This window comes from Lontra canadensis, unplaced genomic scaffold (assembly GCF_010015895.1).
Source record: "Lontra canadensis isolate GAN:19392208 unplaced genomic scaffold, GSC_riverotter_1.0 scaffold30, whole genome shotgun sequence".
NCBI classification, from domain to species: Eukaryota; Metazoa; Chordata; class Mammalia; order Carnivora; family Mustelidae; genus Lontra; species Lontra canadensis.
Genome location: NW_022631024.1, coordinates 11479684 through 11498367, shown reverse-complemented (window position 1 = coordinate 11498367; position 18684 = coordinate 11479684). Strand labels below are relative to the sequence as shown.

Here is an 18684-nt window from a genome sequence, read left to right as displayed (position 1 = left end):
AATCCCCGAAGCATGACACCTTCACTAGCGTCACTCAGAAGATATTCCACCTCCCTCTCGCCTCCTGTGCTCAGTTCTCCACCTGAAGCCGCCTCGCCGTTCTTCGGTCCGTTCCCATCCCATCCCCCACGCGTCCCTCCCTCTCGTCTGCCCCAGGCCGCCCTGGCCCGCGGGCGCCGCCACATCTGTCCCCTGGGCCTAACCGTGTGTCCCCCTAACCCTACTTCCACCGACACGGGAGGGAAGGGGCCAGGGCCCAGGGGTCATCTGCACTGGGTGGCCCGGCCATTAGGCGCAGGCTGCGGCCCTAGGCCAGACCAGCCCGGCCGCCAGGCAGCGAGCCGCGCACTCCGCGCGACTTAACCGGAGACGCGCACTCACCACGGGGATCACACGAAGGAGGGCACCCAGGTCTCGCCGCACCGCCACTCGGCCTCGGAATCGCCGCCGTCGCCGCGAACTGCCACCGCCGCTGCCGCCGCCGCCGCCACTGCTCGCTAGCTGGCTTCCCTGCGTCCTGCGGCGGCGCTGCCGCCACGCCATGGCGCGTGCGCAGCGCCGCGGGGGCCCCTGGGACTGGTGGTTCGCCCGGGCGGCCAAAGCGGCCCTTCGGTTTTAGCCCGCACCGTCAGCCACCCGCTGGAGCGTTCGGGGGCGTCTGCGGTACCGCGAAGCGCCTTCCGGAAAACCGTTCCTCAACTGACCCGCGACCTTGCTTCTGCGCAGGTTGCTGCTGGGTGTGAAAAACACGCCTGTGCAAGTCCGTGTAAAGAAAAGAATTTAGAACATTAACATCTTCGGTTACAAGTGTCACTTGCCCCGGACACATGACTCGACTCACGCGCGCGCGCACGCACAGACACAGCACCTCCACCTTTCTGTTAAAAGTTTTGTAAGTGGCCTTCAATGGTATCGGGATTTTCAGTCTTAAACTTGATTTCCCAGTCCTCGTTTTATCCTTTTACTTACTGTGAATTTGACCATACAGTTTTTTAAGTTGGCTGATTTATCTGATAAAATTTTATTTTACAAAAATAACTCAGGTATAGTCAAACGTCAAGTTAACAGAGCTGAACAGTCATAGAAACTTTAGAATTGGAAGACACGTTATAGGGTATTAGTCTAACTCCTGCCCAGGCAGGAATTCGCTCTTGTACATTCCATGTAATGATCTTCCAACTTTCTCTCTTTTTTTTTTTTTTTTTAAGATTTTATTTATTCATTTGAGAGAGAGAGAGCAGGAGCAGGGGCCAGAGGCAGAAAGAGAAATGGACTCCCCCCTGAGCCAGGAGCCGGAACTGTAGCTCCATCCCAGCCCCGGGAGATCATGACCCCACCAGAGCGCAGACACTTAACGTCTGAGCCACCCAGGCGCCCCCTCTTCCAACTTCTATTTCCACAGTTCCAATTTCAGGGAGCTATCTCAAGTGAGATAGCCCGCTCCACTGATGGACAGCTCTAAAGGTTAGAAAGTTCTGCCTTGGGTGAAATCGGCTTCCCTTTTACCTCCTTCCAGTGCTAGAAGTTCTGATGTCTGGAACAATATACAATGTTTTCCATTTTACAGCCTTTCAAAAAACTGAAAACAACGATTATATCCTCCATCACTGGGGCTCTCCAAACCGGAAAAAAAAAAAAAAGTAATATTCAGTTTTCCAGCTATTTCAAATGTGAATCAGCTCCTACATTGCTTTCATTTAGTCATCCTCCTTGATGTATTACACTTAAAAATTGTCAAAATTTGCTATTTATTGCCTCATTTTCTTAGCATGATAGCATTCTACAGTTAGCTGGTCAGGTATTATGACTATCATATTGTCATTCAACTGGTTGAGGAATTCAGTTGAAAGACTACTTACAAGCTCTGTTTTAAAGCATTGCCCAAAGGACCATGAGGATAACTCACACAGATTAAGGATCATAATAATAAGCTAAGGTAGAAAGCTCTATGAGAACCCCTGAGAAAGTTTTCATCGAGTTGAGGGGCCATGACTGTAAGATATGATAGTTGGGAGTTACTGGATGGCTGGATTTTAATAAGGAAGATGGCATGTCAGGATTGCTAAGGAAAAACCCAGCCTGAGCAAAACTTGAACACATTCAAGGTTTGCTTTCACTTAACACTGAGTACTCTAGATGGGCTTGGAGCACACTTGCCATGGGAGAGAGGAAGAAAGGACCCTAAAAGTTGCAAAAAGCTCCTGAGGGTTGTAGAAAGAGCACTGGGATGGTCAATCATTCTGAACCCTACTCTGCCATCTGTAAATCAAGAGGTTGAACTAAATAGGCAGTTTTCCACTTTTTCCCCCCACAGCACACCCCAGGAACACAACCCCCACATTAGAACAATGGATCACTACAACAGCAATTCTTTTTTTAAAAAAGGATTTTATTTATTTGAGAGACAGAAAGAGAGAGAGAGGGAGAAAGATGGTGAGCATGAGCGGGGGGAGGAGCCAAGGGAGAGGAAGCAGCAGATTTCTGGCTGAGCAGGGAGCGGGATATGGGGCCTGATCCCAGGACCCTGGGATCATGACCTGAGCCAAAGGCAGATATTTAACCGACTGAGCCACCCAGGTGCCTCTACAACAGTAATTCTTGTGGAATATGTGGCAGGTGGTATTCTCGACACCTTTAACGCATGGAGAAATGAACTCAAGAGGTGAACAGATGCTCAAAATCAATAAAGTGACCTCGGAGGGCACAGAACCCCATCTTATTTACCACTGTCCCTCTGGAACCTGACATACCACCTATGATGTAATACATATTTTCGTTCCTTTTTTTAATGAATGGGATGAATAAAGAGTGAACCCTGGCTAAAGCTCTTTCCACTACGCCTCTCAGCCTTCCCTGGTATACACGGACATGAAGTTACATATCCGTAGTTACAAAATTCATACTGATCTTGATTAGAGCTCTGTTTTTCAGATTTCTAACTCCATACTCTCCATAAAACTACTTTGCTGCAGAATCAGAGCGCACTGACAAACTCAGAATTTAAAAAAAAAAAAGTTCCTGGAGTGCCTCGGTGGCTCTGTTGGTTGAGCATCTGCCTTTGGCTCTCGTCATAGTCTCAGTGTCCTGGGATGGAGCCCCAAATCGAGCTCCCTGCTCAGTGGGATCTTCTTCTCCCTCTGCCCCTCCCCCCTGCTCATGCTCTCTCTCTTTCAAAATAAGTACAACTCTTTAAAAAAAAAAAAATTCAATGCTAAAAGCTAACTGAACCATTACATTCACTAAATTTCTTTTCTAAAATTCATTTTCAAACAAGTAATACAGAAATTCTTGACCTTAAAAGATGTATACAATGAAGTCAAGAAAATCCTCTTGATTCCTGTCCAATTCCACCCAGAGGGAGACACTCTTGTCAGTGGTAGGTATCTGTCTAGACTGTGGGGGAGGGGTTTAACACAAATAGGATCACATTGTACATACCATTCTGTTCTTTTCATTTAAAAATAAATTGAGCTTCATTCCATATCACTACATAAAAATCTACCTCAGCTTTGAAACTTTGCACACTATTTCCATAGTATCACCTACCATAGTTGATCTGGCATCCCCTATTGAGTTTGACATTTAGGTTGACTGTACATTCTGAATAACAAAAAGATAAAATGTGAACTAACGATTTTTTTTTTAACATAGTTCAAAAAATATTTAAGGGAAAACTTTTTTTTTTTTTAAGCTCTGGCAATCTGTAAAACGACAACAAAAAAATCCAGAAACACATTCAGGGAAGCTATTTGACACAGGTGGCAGATAGTATTTCTTTATAAAATGCTTTTTGCCCTTTGGAACAGCCCAGTTGCAAGCAAAGGACAAGACTACAAGCATAACCTTACTCCATATTCTGGGCCCTTGGTTGTCCTACACTGGCCCCCACTGGCAGGCTCAGAAATAGTAGCAGCACTCAGAGGTGGAGATACTATGAAGTTGATGGAGATTATGATTTAGGGCCCCTCATTCACCTGGGGATTCTTCCAAGGCCCAGGCAATTCAGTCAATATGATTTTGTAACATTTGCTAAAGAATGTTTAATTATTGGCTAAGTTGAGGGCAACAGATAAAAGCCTGAAACTTGAGAATACTGAAAATGAGGAAAAAGACGCCTGTAGAACAGAGTCATAAATTAGGCAACTTGTACTTCAGCACAGTGAAATCTACTATAAACCTCATCCTTCCGAGGTGTTCTTGGTGGCTTAGCTGGTAAGTGCCCGACTCTTGATCTCAGGGTCATGAGTTCAAGCCTTAACAAAACAAAGCAAAACAAAAAAATACCTTATCTTTCTATCAGTATCAGGCATGTCCAGACTGATGGGAGCTGTCATGTTAACACAACATCACATTTTGGTATATTACTTGTATTCGTTTTAACCTATGACTATAACGTATGAAATATCTTTATGTAATTATATCTTTTTTTATAAGATTTTATTCATTCATTTGAGAGACAGTGAAAGCAATAGAGGTCACAGAGGGAGAAGCAGAGTCACCAGTAAGTGGAGAGCCCAACATGGGACTCGATCCCAGGACCCTGAGATCATGACCTGAGCTGAAGGCAGACCCTTTAGCAACTGAGCCACCCAGGCACCCCAATGTAATGTATCTTAAACTTATCTTTCACTGACCTTTGATGTTCTCTCGTATTACTTTTATTGTTTTAGGTATTTTGGAATTTACTGATTTGTATTTAAAATAAACTGTTGACAAAGATTCACCAGAAATAATCTGAACAAGCAGAAAAATACAGTTAATACTACTGAAACACTAAAATAATTCAAGGACACATGGTTTATCCAACAAAACAATGCCTCTTAAATGCTATCATTGATACAAAAACTGACTGCTTCTTTAAACACAGTGGCATAATCAACAATATTCAATTACTTCTGTTTTTTTCCTGAATACATAAAAATTAAAATGCCAATTAAAAATGAATATATCTTCTCTTTAAATGTTTCCGACAAATACAATTTCAATATTTTCATCCAACAGTGGTGTGGTTGAAGAGATTTTTCATTCGTAAATTAAACAATCCACCCAAACGGAACTGATACTCTAGAGGCTCATAGTGCAAATAAAGACTTTAGGAATGCAGCAAATGACTTTTCTAACAAACATACCAAACAGATAAAATTCTTAGAAGATACATGCAAGAAGCCCCTCTAAGCAGCTGGCCACAGAACTAGAACATTTAACCATTTTACTATTGATTTAAATGGGACTCTAGATGCTTCCAGAACTCTCATCTTGGGCTTTGTATTTTGCTTTTCCACTTTCACTAATGACACAAACATGATTCAAATCCCTGAAATATTCATTATAGTCAAGGGCATATCCTACAACAAACTTGTCTGGAATTTCAAATCCAACAAAGTCTGGTCTGTATCCGATACTTTGAGGAGTCCTTTTCACCAGCAAACTTGCAACCTTGACCATCTTTGGATTATACTGCTGGACCAAGGAAAGCAAGGTTTGCATTGTTTTGCCTGTTTCAATTATATCTTCAACAATCAAGACATTCTTTCCAGTTAAAGTTGAAAGATCATCTCCACCAATTACTTTTATGTCCCTTGTTGACTGGTCATTACAGTAGCTTTTCAGTCTAATAAAGTCTACAGTCATAGGAATGGATCTATCACTATTTCGGTTCAGTGCTTTAATGTAATCCAGCAGGTCAGCAAAGAATTTATATCCCCCCTTGAGCACACAGAGGGCTACGATGTGATGGCTTCCCATGTCCTTCATCACATCTCGTGCAAGCCGTTCCGTCCTGTCCATAATTAATCCATGAGGAATAAACACCTTTTCCAAATCCTGAGCGTAATGATTAGGTATACAAAATAAATCTAGGTCATAACCTGGTTCATCATCACTAATCACAATGCTGGGGCTTCGGGTTGCCATAACGGAGCTGGCTGGTGCGTGGACTGAGGGCAGTTCTCTTCTGTATTACTTTTAGTTTTAGTTCTCAAAGGTTTTTCAAGCTCAGTAAATTCCTGATAGATAAACAGGATTTTTTTTTTTAAATAACAAGAAAATGTAGACAAAAAAGTAACATACTTAAAATTTACTCTTTGAAAATCATAGGTATCAAAAATTTTAATAGCCACATTTCATCATCTTGAAGTAACATAATTTATCATTTCAAAACAAAATTATTCATTTCCAATAAATATTAAATACTAAATTCATGCAATTTTTTAAAAATTCTAGAATATAGAAATTGAGATTTAAGACCTTGTAAAGCGTATTTAAAAATAATGGCATAGTATTATCATACTGTTAAATAACTTACTTTTCTTACTTAACAATATATAATAGGTTTGTTTTGCCAACTTGACAAGCTAATTCTAAAGTTTATATGGAAATACAAGTACCAAGAAAAGCAAAAGACACTCGTAAGGTGGAAGAACATGTTCTACTGGATATCAAGCTATAGTAATTCATTAAGACAGAAGCTAATATGATAAATGGTAAAATTCTAAAGACTGGAACAATAAAGAAAAGTTAACTTTTTTTATGGAAGAGGAATTAGGATCAGCTGGGGTGAAAAAGTGAGGACTTCTTGGTGCTGACAACATTCTTTCTCTTAATTTGGACATTGAATACCTAGGGATTTATCTTATTGATTAAATTATAAAATTATTTTTATGTTTATAATTCTATAATTATAGCATTTATTATATATGTTATAGCATAATATTTAAAATTATGGTCATATTAAATAACAAATATTATTAATGACTATTCATTAAACTGTATACTTGCATTTCATGTACTTTTCTGTATTCACATTGCAATTTATAATAAAAAAAAGTTAAGATATGTAAAACATCCAGCACATAGTAAATATCCAATTAAGGGTAGCTACTATTGCCATTAAAAAAAAAAAAAAAAAGAGGCAGTGGATTTGTGACAATCTCCAAGAAATATAGTTAACTGGATGAAAACAGAACCATGTATGTAGCATTCTCCATCACTATTTTTAAATTAGGAATACACACACACACACACACACACACACACACTGCATATGAATATGAATAAAACCTCTCTAGGCTACACAAGAAAGTGGTGATGGTGGTTATATTTACCAGTAGAGAAGTAAGGCTGGGGTAGCGTGGCAGGCAGACTTATTTTCATTGTATATTATACATTGTACCCTTTGGATTTTGAACCACATACATAATTTCCTATTTTAATTTATTTTTAAGCATTTATTTATTTAAGTAATTGCTACAGCTAACGTGGGGCTTGAAGTTGCACACTCCTCTGACTGAGCCAGGCAGACACCCCTATTTTAAAAATTTAGATATTTAGGATACATATTGTCACTCAAATATCATTCAGGTTCTATAGAGGTAGCTCTTTATACTTAGTAGCTTATTTTACTTCAACAGAAAATTTAAAACAGAAGAAAAATTAAAATATTTTCTCTGTAAAATGAAAAGGCTTCAGTCAATCAAATACAGGCACGCCTGGGTGGCTCAGTTTGTTAAGCATCTACCTTCCGCTCAGGTCATGGTCCCAGGGTCGTGGGATGGAGCCCCACGTCGGGCTCCCTGCTCACAGGGGAGTCTGCTTCTCCCTCTGCCTCTCCCACCGCTTGGCCTGCTTTCCCTCAAATAAAAATCTTAAAAAAAAAAAAAAACCATAAAAAATAAAAAAAAAAAACAATAAAATACCTTTATCATAACAACAGCCTTGTGAGGAAGCAAAATTGTATACATTTCACACACTACTTAACAGAGCCTCAGAGAGATTAAGTGACTTGCCCTAATCATAGCTCGTTCAGTGTTAGAACTATAACTAGTTTTTATGCTTCCAAACCTCATGTGCTTTTCTCTCAATCACACTGACACAGCATGCCTTCCTAAATGTCTTCCACCAGGGGAGCAGGGGGAGTAAAGAAGATGCACTATTGGGATGTCTGGGTGGCTCAGTTGGTTAAGCTGCTGCCTCTGGCTCGGGTCATGATCCCAGCATCCTGGGATCGAGTCCCACATTGGGCTCCTTGCTCAGCAGGGAGCCTGCTTCTCCCTCTGCCTCTGCCTGCCACTCTGCCTGGGCTCACTCTCTCTGACAAATAAATAAATAAAATCTTAAAAAAAAAAAAAAAAAGGGAAGAAGATGCACTATTTGTAGCTTCTCATTTGTGTGTGGGGAGGGTTCCCTATTAATCAGAAAATTCTCTTTTAAAAAGTCAAGGGTCACCTCTGTGGCTCAGTCGATTAAGCGTCTGCCTTCAGCTCAGATCATGATCCCGGGTTCCTAAAAGCCCCTAGTTGGGCTCTCTGCTCAGTGGGGAGCCTGCTTCTCCCTCTCTCTCTGCAGCTCCCCCTGCTTGTGCTCCCTTTCTCTGTCAAATAAATAAAATCCTTAAAAAAAAAAAAAGTCAAGACAAAGAAAACTAATTGCATAACACATTGCACTTTCAAAAGCTCACATAAACACAAAAAAGCTACATGATTTATACCTAGTACTGTTCCTGGCTCAGGTGTCAGGAAGATACTTTTGTTTTACTCCTCACTTGTTTAATAAAAGTTAAGGGCCAGTCTCTCTTTTCTTTTTTTTTTTTTTTAAGATTTTATTTTTTTAAAGTAACCTCTACACCCAGTGTGGGACTCCAAGATCTCACATTACAACCCCAAGATCAAGAGCTACATGTTCTACTGACTGAGCCAGCCAGGCACTCCTACAATCAGAGTTTTCTTGAAGTAAATGCTCTAAGAAAAGGGAGGCTCAGGGTTCTAAGGGCTGAGTCTCTTAATAAAAAAGACATCTATCTAACCATATAAGAGAGTAATTAGAGCACTTAAAAAATATTTCCAAAAATATGTCAAATTCAACATAATTACCACACATTATTTCCCATTGAAAGAAATCTTGAAAATTCATTCTCACTAGATGGGTTTCTTGAAGAGCTTCTAAAATTTCTTCTCATAGTATAGTCACATGATTAATAGCGTTCCTATTACCCTACAACTTCCCACAGACTTTTATATACAGTATCTTATCTGATCCTTGAAACAAGCTGCTAAAGCCAATAGGACAGAAATCCCTGACATACAACAGATAAAAATACTGAGGCTCTGGTAGGTTTGTTCCCCAAGGTCATGTACCTTATCTTTTAGCTGAATGTTCTCCCCAACAGAGGATGTGGAAAATTCTGTTATCAGGTTCTAAACATTCAATTTGTCAATTACATACGTCTTTTCCTTTTCCTTCCTGTTGTATGCCTATAATTCCCTTTCAGAAAGGAAGATTTAAGAGCTAAATGACATCCAATCCTGATCAGTCCTAACTCTGCTTAGCTGAGATCAGATGGGAAATAGAAATCTATTTTCTTACCCATAAGAGCGTTAAGTCAAACGAGCTGGTTTAAATTACTGGATAAAAATCTACATTTGTAGATTTTTGTAGATTGTAGATTTTGATTTTGTAGATTGTAGATTTTGATGGGATACACTCATCAAAATATTTGTAAACTATGTAACTACTCTATACCCTAAATGAGGTATCAATCTTATAAACCCAAAGCTCAGGATAATAATCTAAACCACAGAAATTAAAAATCAAATTGCCAAGGCTCAAATCCTGGCTCTCTATTTTAGCTGTGTAATCTCCTGGGCAAGTTTCTTCACCTCTTGGGGCTTCTCCACATTCCTTAGCTCTAAAATAAGGGTTTAAAAAAACGCTTTCATAAAAGTTGAAAGATAATGCACATAAAGTGTTTAGCAAAGTGTCTAGTGCTTAGTTAAGTACTGATAACTTGGCACCAATACTATTATTGGCATTTAACATTCAGGAAACTAGATTTATCTATGCATTTTTCTATTCAATCCATAAAAGACCACACTTTGGGTTATACAGTAACATATACCTAATACACTTGGTTTTAAAAAGATATTACAACCACCAATATACTCATTCCCTTTGGGAGTTAGCCAAATACCACTTATCTAAATCTTAGGAAAAAGAGTTGCAAAAGATTACTCCATCTATCAATGACAAGGCTGAAACTGAGAGCTTTGCTTTTAAGGGAAATAGATGTTACGTATACAAAGTTTGTTTGAAATGATATGAAGCTGTAAAGTGGCTGGATGGTAATTTCTATCTTAATAATGGACTGATGCAACCTACAGAGGGTCAGTATTACGGCAGTATTACAAGCCCTGTTGTAAGACGGGTGATGCAACTTCAATAGTCAATCCTGAGTCACCAGCATAACCTCTGAGAAGCAGTGAAGGAGAAAGGAAAAATTCTTGAGTACTGACTCCTAAGCTGAACATCTTAGTAAACCCTGTGTAAGATGTTTCAGTCCTATTTGGACAAGGTATGATGAATACCAAGAATCTCAAGAATACATTTAGTGGAAAAATACTGGAGTCATCAGTTCCTATGATAAAGTCCCATGCATTTTTGTAAGCTCTCAAAATATTTTGTATCAGTCCATAGCAGGTCCTCCAAAAAGATTTGTTGAATGAACTAAGTGATTAAAAAAAAAAAAACAAAACTGAGAGCATTGGCTAAGAAGCCAAGCTGACTTGGATATCAATTCTAAGTGCATCACTCACCAGCTCTATGACTTTAAGCTACTTATTTAATATTTCAGTCCCGATTTTCTCATGTGGAAAACGGGAAATTCAAGTATTAAACTGTAAGGGCCGAATGGCATAGGAAACCAAACAATGGTTGGCACATAGTAAGTCTACAGTAAACAGCAGCCTCTATTATTTTTTGCTACAGGTTGTTATACAAGAGTAAGGGCAATCTCAAAAAGTCTTTGTCTATCAAATGGGTTCAAGCACACTCTGACCTTTTCCAGGAAGAGTGAAGTTAGAAAGGTATCAAGAATAAAGGACGGGGAAGACCTTGCAAATGATAATCAAATGATAAATGATAATGATAATCGGGGCCACAAAGGAAAAAAAAAAAAGAAAAAAAAGATGAGCAGAGAAGGAGAGCTAGAAAAATGGTACATCCCAAGGTGGGAGCGATGGCATTAGTAAGCTCTTCAGGAAAGGGCTGCCACACCGGGGTGGGGACTCGGGGCGAGGAGGCAGTTACTTTGGCCAGGCCTGTGACTTACCGTGGGGTAGGGCAATGTGGACAGCCTAGTATAAATAAAGATAGGTGGCTAGGGAGAGCAGGGCCGACAGAATGGCTAGGAGCCACGATCTGCGGCCGAGCGGTGCTCCGGCCAGGACCCAGCTCGAGGGCTGCGGGCTGGAGAACAACAAAGAGCCCTGAGGCTCCGACACCCCAGAACCGTAGCGGCTATAAAGGGCAAAGAAATTTCTTCTGAGGTGATCACAGCATCTACGCTGAGACCTGCCTGCCTGGGACGGGTTGGAAGCTGGGAACAGGAAGAGCCGCTTCCCGCTTCAAGATGAAGGACGGAGGAGGGACAAGCAGACAGGGGAGAACCAGAAGCAAAAGAGCCAAATCCCACCGCCTCGAGGGAATCACGCACAGCACACTAGCCTCTGCCCCCCAGGGCCCAGCGTAGAAGGCGGGACTTCTGCCGTTACCTGCGGAAACGGCCTCCGGGTGAGAGGTCGCATGAGGGATCGGCAGCTGCTGAACCAGTGGGGCCTGCGCCTGGAGCGGATGTTGCCTCCCATTGGTGGCTGTCGGGTGCGGCCAGCAGCCAATGAGTCCGCCGAGGGGGCGGAGCGGTGACGTTTGTTGCGGAGGAGGCCGCTTCGAATCGGCGGCGGCCAGCTTGGTGGCCTGGACCAATCAGCGGCCTCCAACGAGCAGGGCCTTCGCCAATCGGTGGCCTCCACGACGGGGCTGGGGGGAGGGTATATAAGCGGCCTCGGCGACGGCGCGGTCGACGCTGGCTGAGACATCACAGGCTCATCAACTTGGGGTTTTTTTGTGAGTCTGAGAGGTAAGCGCCGCGGCCTGTCTTTCCGGACCTGCCCTTCGCCTTGTCTGCTTTGCCTGCTGACCCCGGGCCCTGTACCTTCAGATCAGTAACCTCGGTGCGCTCGGGTGTTGTGGCCTGTGGCTGGATTGCCTGTGACGTCCTGCCAGCCTGCTGACCGACTGGCCTACGGCGCCGGCAAGATGAAGCTGTCCCTGGTGGCTGCGGTGCTGCTGCTGCTCGGCGCGGCGCGGGCCGAGGAGGAGGACAAGAAGGAGGACGTGGGCACGGTAGTGGGCATCGACCTAGGGACCACCTACTCCTGGTGAGTGGGGTTTCTGGAAAGGGGGGTATGGGGCGTGGCCTCCTGGGCCACTGTGAGAATCACGGTGCTGATTCCAGGCGTTCTTGGTGATTTTTCTCTGCCAGCGTCGGGGTGTTCAAGAACGGCCGCGTGGAAATCATCGCCAACGATCAGGGCAACCGCATCACGCCGTCTTATGTGGCCTTCACTCCGGAAGGGGAGCGTCTGATCGGCGACGCAGCCAAGAACCAGCTCACCTCCAACCCCGAGAACACGGTCTTCGACGCCAAGCGGCTCATCGGCCGCACGTGGAACGACCCGTCCGTGCAGCAGGACATCAAGTTCCTGCCGTTCAAGGTGCGATGGGGTTTTCCTCACCCGAACGGAGGTGGGCGGCTGTGGTCGGAGTGTTTAAGATTAAGAAGTTGCTGGAAAATGGTGGAGACAACAGGAAGGGCACAGACATAGTGTGTTTGTAGTAACTTTTATTGAGTAATCTTGGTAAGTTACAAAACTTGCTCGAAGAAAGCTTGGCCGGCAGAAACCTTTCACACGTTAACTGCCCTGTCTCCATCGTTTAGGATTAAGAGCCTGATTAAAATTGAGGAGGCTTGTCTTCGTCAGGCACCCATATTCCTTAACCTATTTCTAGTCAATATGCGGTTCCAGGCGACCAAAGTAAACCAAACCATGGGGGAGGAAGTGGGACTCAGACAGCCCTCTTTTTAAGTTTCAATGTTCTTGCTTCTGTGCCTGGAAGTAATGATCGTTCTGTAAAATAGGTGGTTGAGAAGAAGACTAAACCATACATTCAAGTTGATATTGGAGGTGGGCAAACAAAGACATTTGCTCCTGAAGAAATTTCTGCCATGGTTCTCACCAAAATGAAGGAAACTGCAGAGGCTTACTTGGGAAAGAAGGTAACTGTTTCTAGAACGGTGTCAAGTAATTCTATTTTTACTATTCTTGATTTATTGTGTAGATGCCTTCATTGTTTTAATAATTTTGAATCTGAATGACATCTATGTATATCAGTTTTAATTACTTGGATGTTTTACTGTGGGCCAAACAAAATATCAAGGACTTTTCATGTATTACCATGTAATGCTTGCAAATCCGTGGGTATAAAATTACATATTATTATACACACCTAACAAACAAATTGTCTTAGAAACTAAAGTGGTGTTCTTTTGTTTTGTTTTGTTAAGATTTTATTTATTTGACAGAAAGAGATCACAAGTAGGCAGGGGGGTAGGCGGGGGAAGCGGGTGAGCAGAGATCCTGATGTGGGGCCCGATCCCAGGACCCTGAGATCATGACCTGAGCCAAAGGCAGAGGCTTAACCAGCCATCCAGGCGCCCCTAAAGTGATGTTTTGAGTGCAACTTATATAAGAGGTAAACTGTGTGATAAAATACACTAACTTACCTTTTGTTATTCTTTTAGGTGACCCATGCAGTTGTTACTGTACCAGCCTATTTCAATGATGCCCAACGACAGGCAACCAAAGATGCTGGGACTATTGCTGGATTGAATGTCATGAGGATCATTAATGAGCCGTGAGTGTTAATTCAAAAGGCATATTTTCCAAATCGGGGGAATGTAAACTTAACTAAATTTTTTTTTTCTTTCTCTTTCTCTTAACAGTACAGCAGCTGCTATTGCTTATGGCTTGGATAAGAGGGAAGGGGAGAAGAATATCCTGGTGTTTGACCTGGGTGGTGGAACTTTCGATGTGTCTCTTCTCACCATTGATAATGGTGTCTTCGAAGTCGTAGCTACTAATGGAGATACTCATCTGGGTGGAGAAGACTTTGACCAACGTGTCATGGAACACTTCATCAAACTCTACAAAAAGAAGACTGGCAAAGATGTTAGAAAAGATAACAGAGCTGTGCAGAAACTCCGGCGGGAGGTAGAAAAGGCCAAACGGGCCCTGTCTTCTCAACATCAAGCAAGAATTGAAATTGAGTCTTTCTATGAAGGAGAAGACTTCTCTGAGACTCTGACACGGGCCAAATTTGAAGAGCTAAATATGGTATGTTCTTGGGGTTTTGTTTTGTTTTGGGGTGTCTTGTTTTTGTTTTTTTGGGTTTTTTTTGCTTTGCTAATGGGATCTAGTTAGACTTTGTGTTTAGGGTACTGTATTTAGGTATGTAGACAATATCTAGGTACAATAGGCATCATCACAGTAATTGTGTTCTCTATTCCAGGACCTGTTCCGTTCTACCATGAAGCCTGTCCAGAAGGTGCTGGAGGATTCGGACTTAAAGAAGTCTGATATTGATGAAATTGTTCTTGTTGGTGGCTCTACTCGAATCCCAAAGATTCAACAACTGGTTAAAGAGTTCTTCAATGGCAAGGAGCCATCCCGTGGCATCAACCCAGATGAGGCTGTAGCATATGGTGCTGCTGTCCAGGCTGGTGTACTCTCTGGTGATCAAGATACAGGTATGTCCCTGTCACAGCATCTTCCATAGTACTTTCACTTCAATAGCTTGATAGGTACTTCAATAGCTTGATGGGAAGAGTGTAACTATCTTTTGCTTTACAAGGTACTAGAACATGAGCAACAGGGTCTCACAGCTAGTAAAGGATAGAGTGAGGACAAGACCTGGCTCAGTTTCAAGATCATTAGCGGCTATATTGAATTCAGTGCTTCTAAAATGATTCTGCATTAGAACCTCACATTAAATGGCAAGTTGGAGAAGATAAAGTTACACAGTTCCAGAGGAGACTGCTTAGTAGTGCTCTTGGACTCTTGAATTGGAATTTAACTTTGGTTAACTTGACCTTTGCAGGTGATCTGGTACTGCTTGATGTGTGTCCCCTTACACTTGGTATTGAGACTGTGGGAGGTGTCATGACCAAACTGATTCCAAGGAACACTGTGGTGCCCACCAAGAAGTCTCAGATCTTTTCTACAGCTTCTGATAACCAACCAACCGTTACAATCAAGGTCTATGAAGGTAATACCCTACGTTCGTGAATGACCTAGTATGTTTTTGAGAAGGATGTTTTCTTAATATATTCTATTGAAATGAGAAAGGAAAGAAATATTTGCTATTTTCAGACAGGGTCCCTAATATGACTAGTGTTGAGTTTGGTAGAGTCAGCCCCAAAATCTAGTTCTTACCTTGCTATCTGGCACGCTTTGCCTTTAAAAATAACTTCTGAGCTGGCTTCTAGAAATGTTGATAATGCTGTAGATGAAATTCAATTAAAAGTTAGTAGTAACTTAATAGTCCCGCTTGCTACTCCTTATAGATCAATACTGACCCACTTCTAGCTTGATAAGCTTGCCCTTGCCACTGTAGGCTCTAACAGACTGAAATACAAGGATCCAGATCCCCTAATGTTTGTCGGTAACAACTAACAAGTTTTTGTTTTTTGGTTTTTGGGTTTTTTTTTTTGGTATAACTTCTAGGTGAACGACCCCTTACAAAAGACAATCACCTTCTGGGAACTTTTGATCTGACTGGAATTCCTCCTGCTCCCCGTGGGGTCCCACAGATTGAAGTTACCTTTGAGATAGATGTGAATGGCATTCTTCGAGTGACAGCCGAAGACAAGGGTACAGGCAACAAAAACAAGATTACAATTACCAATGACCAAAATCGCCTGACACCTGAAGAAATTGAAAGGATGGTTAATGATGCTGAGAAGTTTGCCGAGGAAGACAAAAAGCTCAAGGAGCGCATTGACACCAGAAATGAATTGGAAAGCTATGCCTATTCTCTAAAGAATCAGATTGGAGATAAAGAAAAGCTGGGAGGTAAACTCTCCTCGGAAGATAAGGAGACCATGGAAAAAGCCGTAGAGGAAAAGATTGAATGGCTAGAAAGTCACCAAGATGCTGACATTGAAGATTTCAAAGCTAAAAAGAAGGAACTAGAAGAAATTGTTCAGCCAATTATCAGCAAACTCTATGGAAGTGCAGGCCCTCCCCCAACTGGTGATGAGGAACCAGCAGACAAAGATGAGTTGTAGACACTGCTCTGCTAGTGCTTAAATATTGTAAATACTGGACTCAGGAACTTTCGTTAGGAGAAAATTGAGAGAACTTAAGTCTCGAATGTAATTGGAATCTTCACCTTGGAGTGGAGTTGAAAATGATATAGCCCAAGTGGCTGTTTACTGCTTTTCATTAGCAGTTGCTCACATGTCTTGGGGTGGGGGGAACGGAAGAATTGGCGATCTTAAAACGTGGGTAAAAAAAGCTGGGTTAGGGCGTGTGTTCACCTTGGAAATGTTCTATTTAACAATTGGGTCATGCGCATCTGGTGTAGGAACTTTTTCTACCATAAGTGACACCAATAAATGTTTGTTATTTACACTGGTCTAATTTTTGTGATAAGCTTCTAATTAAGTCATTTGTTTCAAGGTTAAATTCTCACTTGTGTGGAGGGGGGTTGGGGTCTTAACACTTTCAGGGAATTTGCCTAACGTTAACCTAGTTTAAGAAAGGGGTGGGGGACACCTGGATGTCTCGGTTGAGCGTCTGACTTGACTTGCTCAGGTCATGATCTCTGTTATGGGGTTGGGTTGTCCCTCTCCTTCTCCACCTTTTTCCCCCTTCCCCCCTTCCCTCTTCCTCAGATCTTTAAAAAAAAGAGGGAGGGCAGTAGGGAGGGACACTTGGGTGGTACAGTGAGCTAAGCAATCTACTCTTGGTTTTGGGTCAGGCTATGATCTCGGGCTCACGAGGTTGAGCCCCTTTCAGCTCCCAGCTCAGCACACTGCTTGAGATCTTCCTTGCTATCTGCCCCTTCCCCAGACCACCCCTCCTACCCCCACTCCCACAATAGAAAATCTTAAAAGAGGGGCGCCCTGGTGGCTCAGTCAGTTGGGCTCTGCCTTCGCCTCAGGTCATGATCCTGAGGTCCTGGGATTAAACCCCAGATCAGGCTCTGTCCACCAGAGAGTCGGCTTCTCCACCTCCCTCTGCTCCCCCCACCTTGTGCTCACACAAGCAGTCTCCCTCTCTGTTGAATAAATAAAATCTTAAAAAAATTTAAAGGGGCGCCTGGGTGGCTCAGTGGGTTAAGGCCTCTGCCTTCGGCTTGGATCATGATCTCAGGGTCCTGGGATCGAGCCCCGCATCGGGCTCTCTGCTCAGCAAGGAGCCTGCTTCCTCTCTCTCTGCCTGCCTCTCTGCCTGCTTGTGATCTCTGTCTGTCAAATAAATAAATAAAATCTTTAAAAAAAAAAATTTAAAAAGGGACAGAAAAGGTAAACATTCTTACCTAGGCAAGGGTCATTTTTACAGTGCCCAAGGGTGGAGTTGTCTTGAATGTAGTTGAAATTTCCGATCTCCCCTTTAAAACTTTCTAGTGGCTTTTTATTACCAATGCTTTGCAGCTGCTATTCTAAGACTTGGTATGAGTGACGGATCATGGGTGTTAACTTTATACACCTGGACTTAGTTCATAACTTTAGGAGATACAAAGGTGTATTTTAAAACTTCTGCTACGTCAGAATCTCCCTCTGAAATTTCTCATTAGTGGTCTGGAGTGGGATCTAGGATGGTGATCCTGAAACCATTTGAAGCCCTACTACAGTTGTGGATCAAAGGCAGTCATTTGTATCAAGAGAGGTTCAAGATTACTTTGGCTCCCTGAGGAAACAAATGATCTAAATGAATAATTTGTGTGATCCATAAAGGGCAGGCTCTCTGGTGCTAATAAGAAATCAATACTGCTCAAGGATAAGTATTTTATAGGTGGGCAACCAGCTGAAAGGTTAATTGGCTAACTGTGGCAGAAATGAAACCTGAGGGCGTGCGTGATTATTTTATTCTGAGGCCCAGAACCTGCTACAGTGCCCCGGAAGCATTTGGACAAGCCTAAAGCGGAATACGGAAGGTCTTCAGGCCAAATTCCACACAAACCTTAAAATGATCTGCAGGGGGCGCCTGGGTGGCTCAGTGGGTTAAGCCTCTGCCTTCGGATCCTGTCATGATCTCAGGGTCCTGGGATTGGGCCCTACATCGGTCTCTGCTCAGCGGGGATCCTGCTTTCCCCCCTCTCTCTCTGCCTGCCTCTCTGCCTACTTGTGATCTCTGTCAAATAAATAAATAAATAAATCTTAAAAAAAAAAAAAGAAAAGTGATCTGCAGTGCTGTGTGCTGTGGTGTTAGCCGGCGGTTGGGAAAGACGAGGACCATTCTTCATCCCTGTCCCCAGTGGCTCTCAGTACCAAATACCACAACAGGCTGCACCTCTTTCTGGAGAGCAGCTCTGAATACTAGAAAGATAAGACTTCAACCTGTAAATGTCCATTCCCTGATTTATACAGCCTTATTCTTCAATATCTTTGTGGTCAATTTTCTTTTTAAAGATTTTATTTTTATGTAATCTCTACACGCATGGGGTATGAATTTACAACCCTGAGATCAAGCGTCGCATGTTCTACTGACTAAGCCAGCCGGGTGCTCCTTTGTAATCAATACTCCAATCACATTTACTTAAGCTATATTGCTGGTAAAACCCTTTTAA

The 18684-nt window shown here is 42.5% G+C and overlaps 3 protein-coding genes across 14 annotated transcripts in view; 1 reads left to right on the top strand and 2 right to left on the bottom strand.

Annotated features, from left to right (window-relative positions):
- Positions 1-483, bottom strand: part of GAPVD1 (GTPase activating protein and VPS9 domains 1) — a 79730-nt gene extending 79247 nt beyond the window's left edge. For all 11 annotated transcript variants that reach the window (XM_032865853.1, XM_032865856.1, XM_032865860.1 and 8 more), the window contains exon 1: positions 382-483. The gene's annotated coding sequence lies outside the window, so the exon portion shown is untranslated. The remainder of the gene's footprint in view (positions 1-381) is intronic.
- A 4056-nt stretch (positions 484-4539) lies between these two features.
- On the bottom strand, positions 4540-11469 carry LOC116872581 (hypoxanthine-guanine phosphoribosyltransferase-like). 2 transcript variants are annotated; one of them, XM_032865851.1, is made up of 2 exons: positions 11102-11469; positions 4540-6005 (listed from the first exon to the last, which is right to left on the bottom strand). In XM_032865851.1, the coding sequence occupies exon 2, from the start codon at positions 5911-5913 to the stop codon at positions 5233-5235; it is 681 nt and encodes a 226-aa protein (XP_032721742.1). In that variant the 5' UTR covers positions 5914-6005; positions 11102-11469; the 3' UTR covers positions 4540-5232. The 2 variants fall into 2 exon arrangements, with proteins under 2 accessions (XP_032721742.1, XP_032721743.1); XM_032865852.1 differs by lacking the exon at positions 11102-11469 and adding an exon at positions 7517-7539.
- A 347-nt stretch (positions 11470-11816) lies between these two features.
- HSPA5 (heat shock protein family A (Hsp70) member 5) lies at positions 11817-16532 on the top strand. The gene is made up of 9 exons (XM_032865850.1): positions 11817-11908; positions 11990-12209; positions 12314-12545; positions 12971-13108; positions 13634-13746; positions 13835-14225; positions 14401-14638; positions 14989-15156; positions 15615-16532. Exons 2-9 carry the CDS (start codon positions 12088-12090, stop codon positions 16175-16177), a joined length of 1965 nt encoding a protein of 654 aa, XP_032721741.1. The 5' UTR covers positions 11817-11908; positions 11990-12087; the 3' UTR covers positions 16178-16532.
- Positions 16533-18684: the final 2152 nt, after the last annotated feature.

Coding starts and splice junctions, on each gene's coding strand:
- LOC116872581 (XM_032865851.1), bottom strand. CDS start 5,913: ATGGCAACCCGAAGCCCCAGCATTGTGATTAGTGATGATGAACCAGGT.
- HSPA5 (XM_032865850.1), top strand. CDS start 12,088: ATGAAGCTGTCCCTGGTGGCTGCGGTGCTGCTGCTGCTCGGCGCGGCG. Junction 12,546..12,970: donor TCAAGTTCCTGCCGTTCAAG/GTGCGATGGGGT, acceptor TCTGTAAAATAG/GTGGTTGAGAAGAAGACTAA. Junction 13,109..13,633: donor AGGCTTACTTGGGAAAGAAG/GTAACTGTTTCT, acceptor TTATTCTTTTAG/GTGACCCATGCAGTTGTTAC.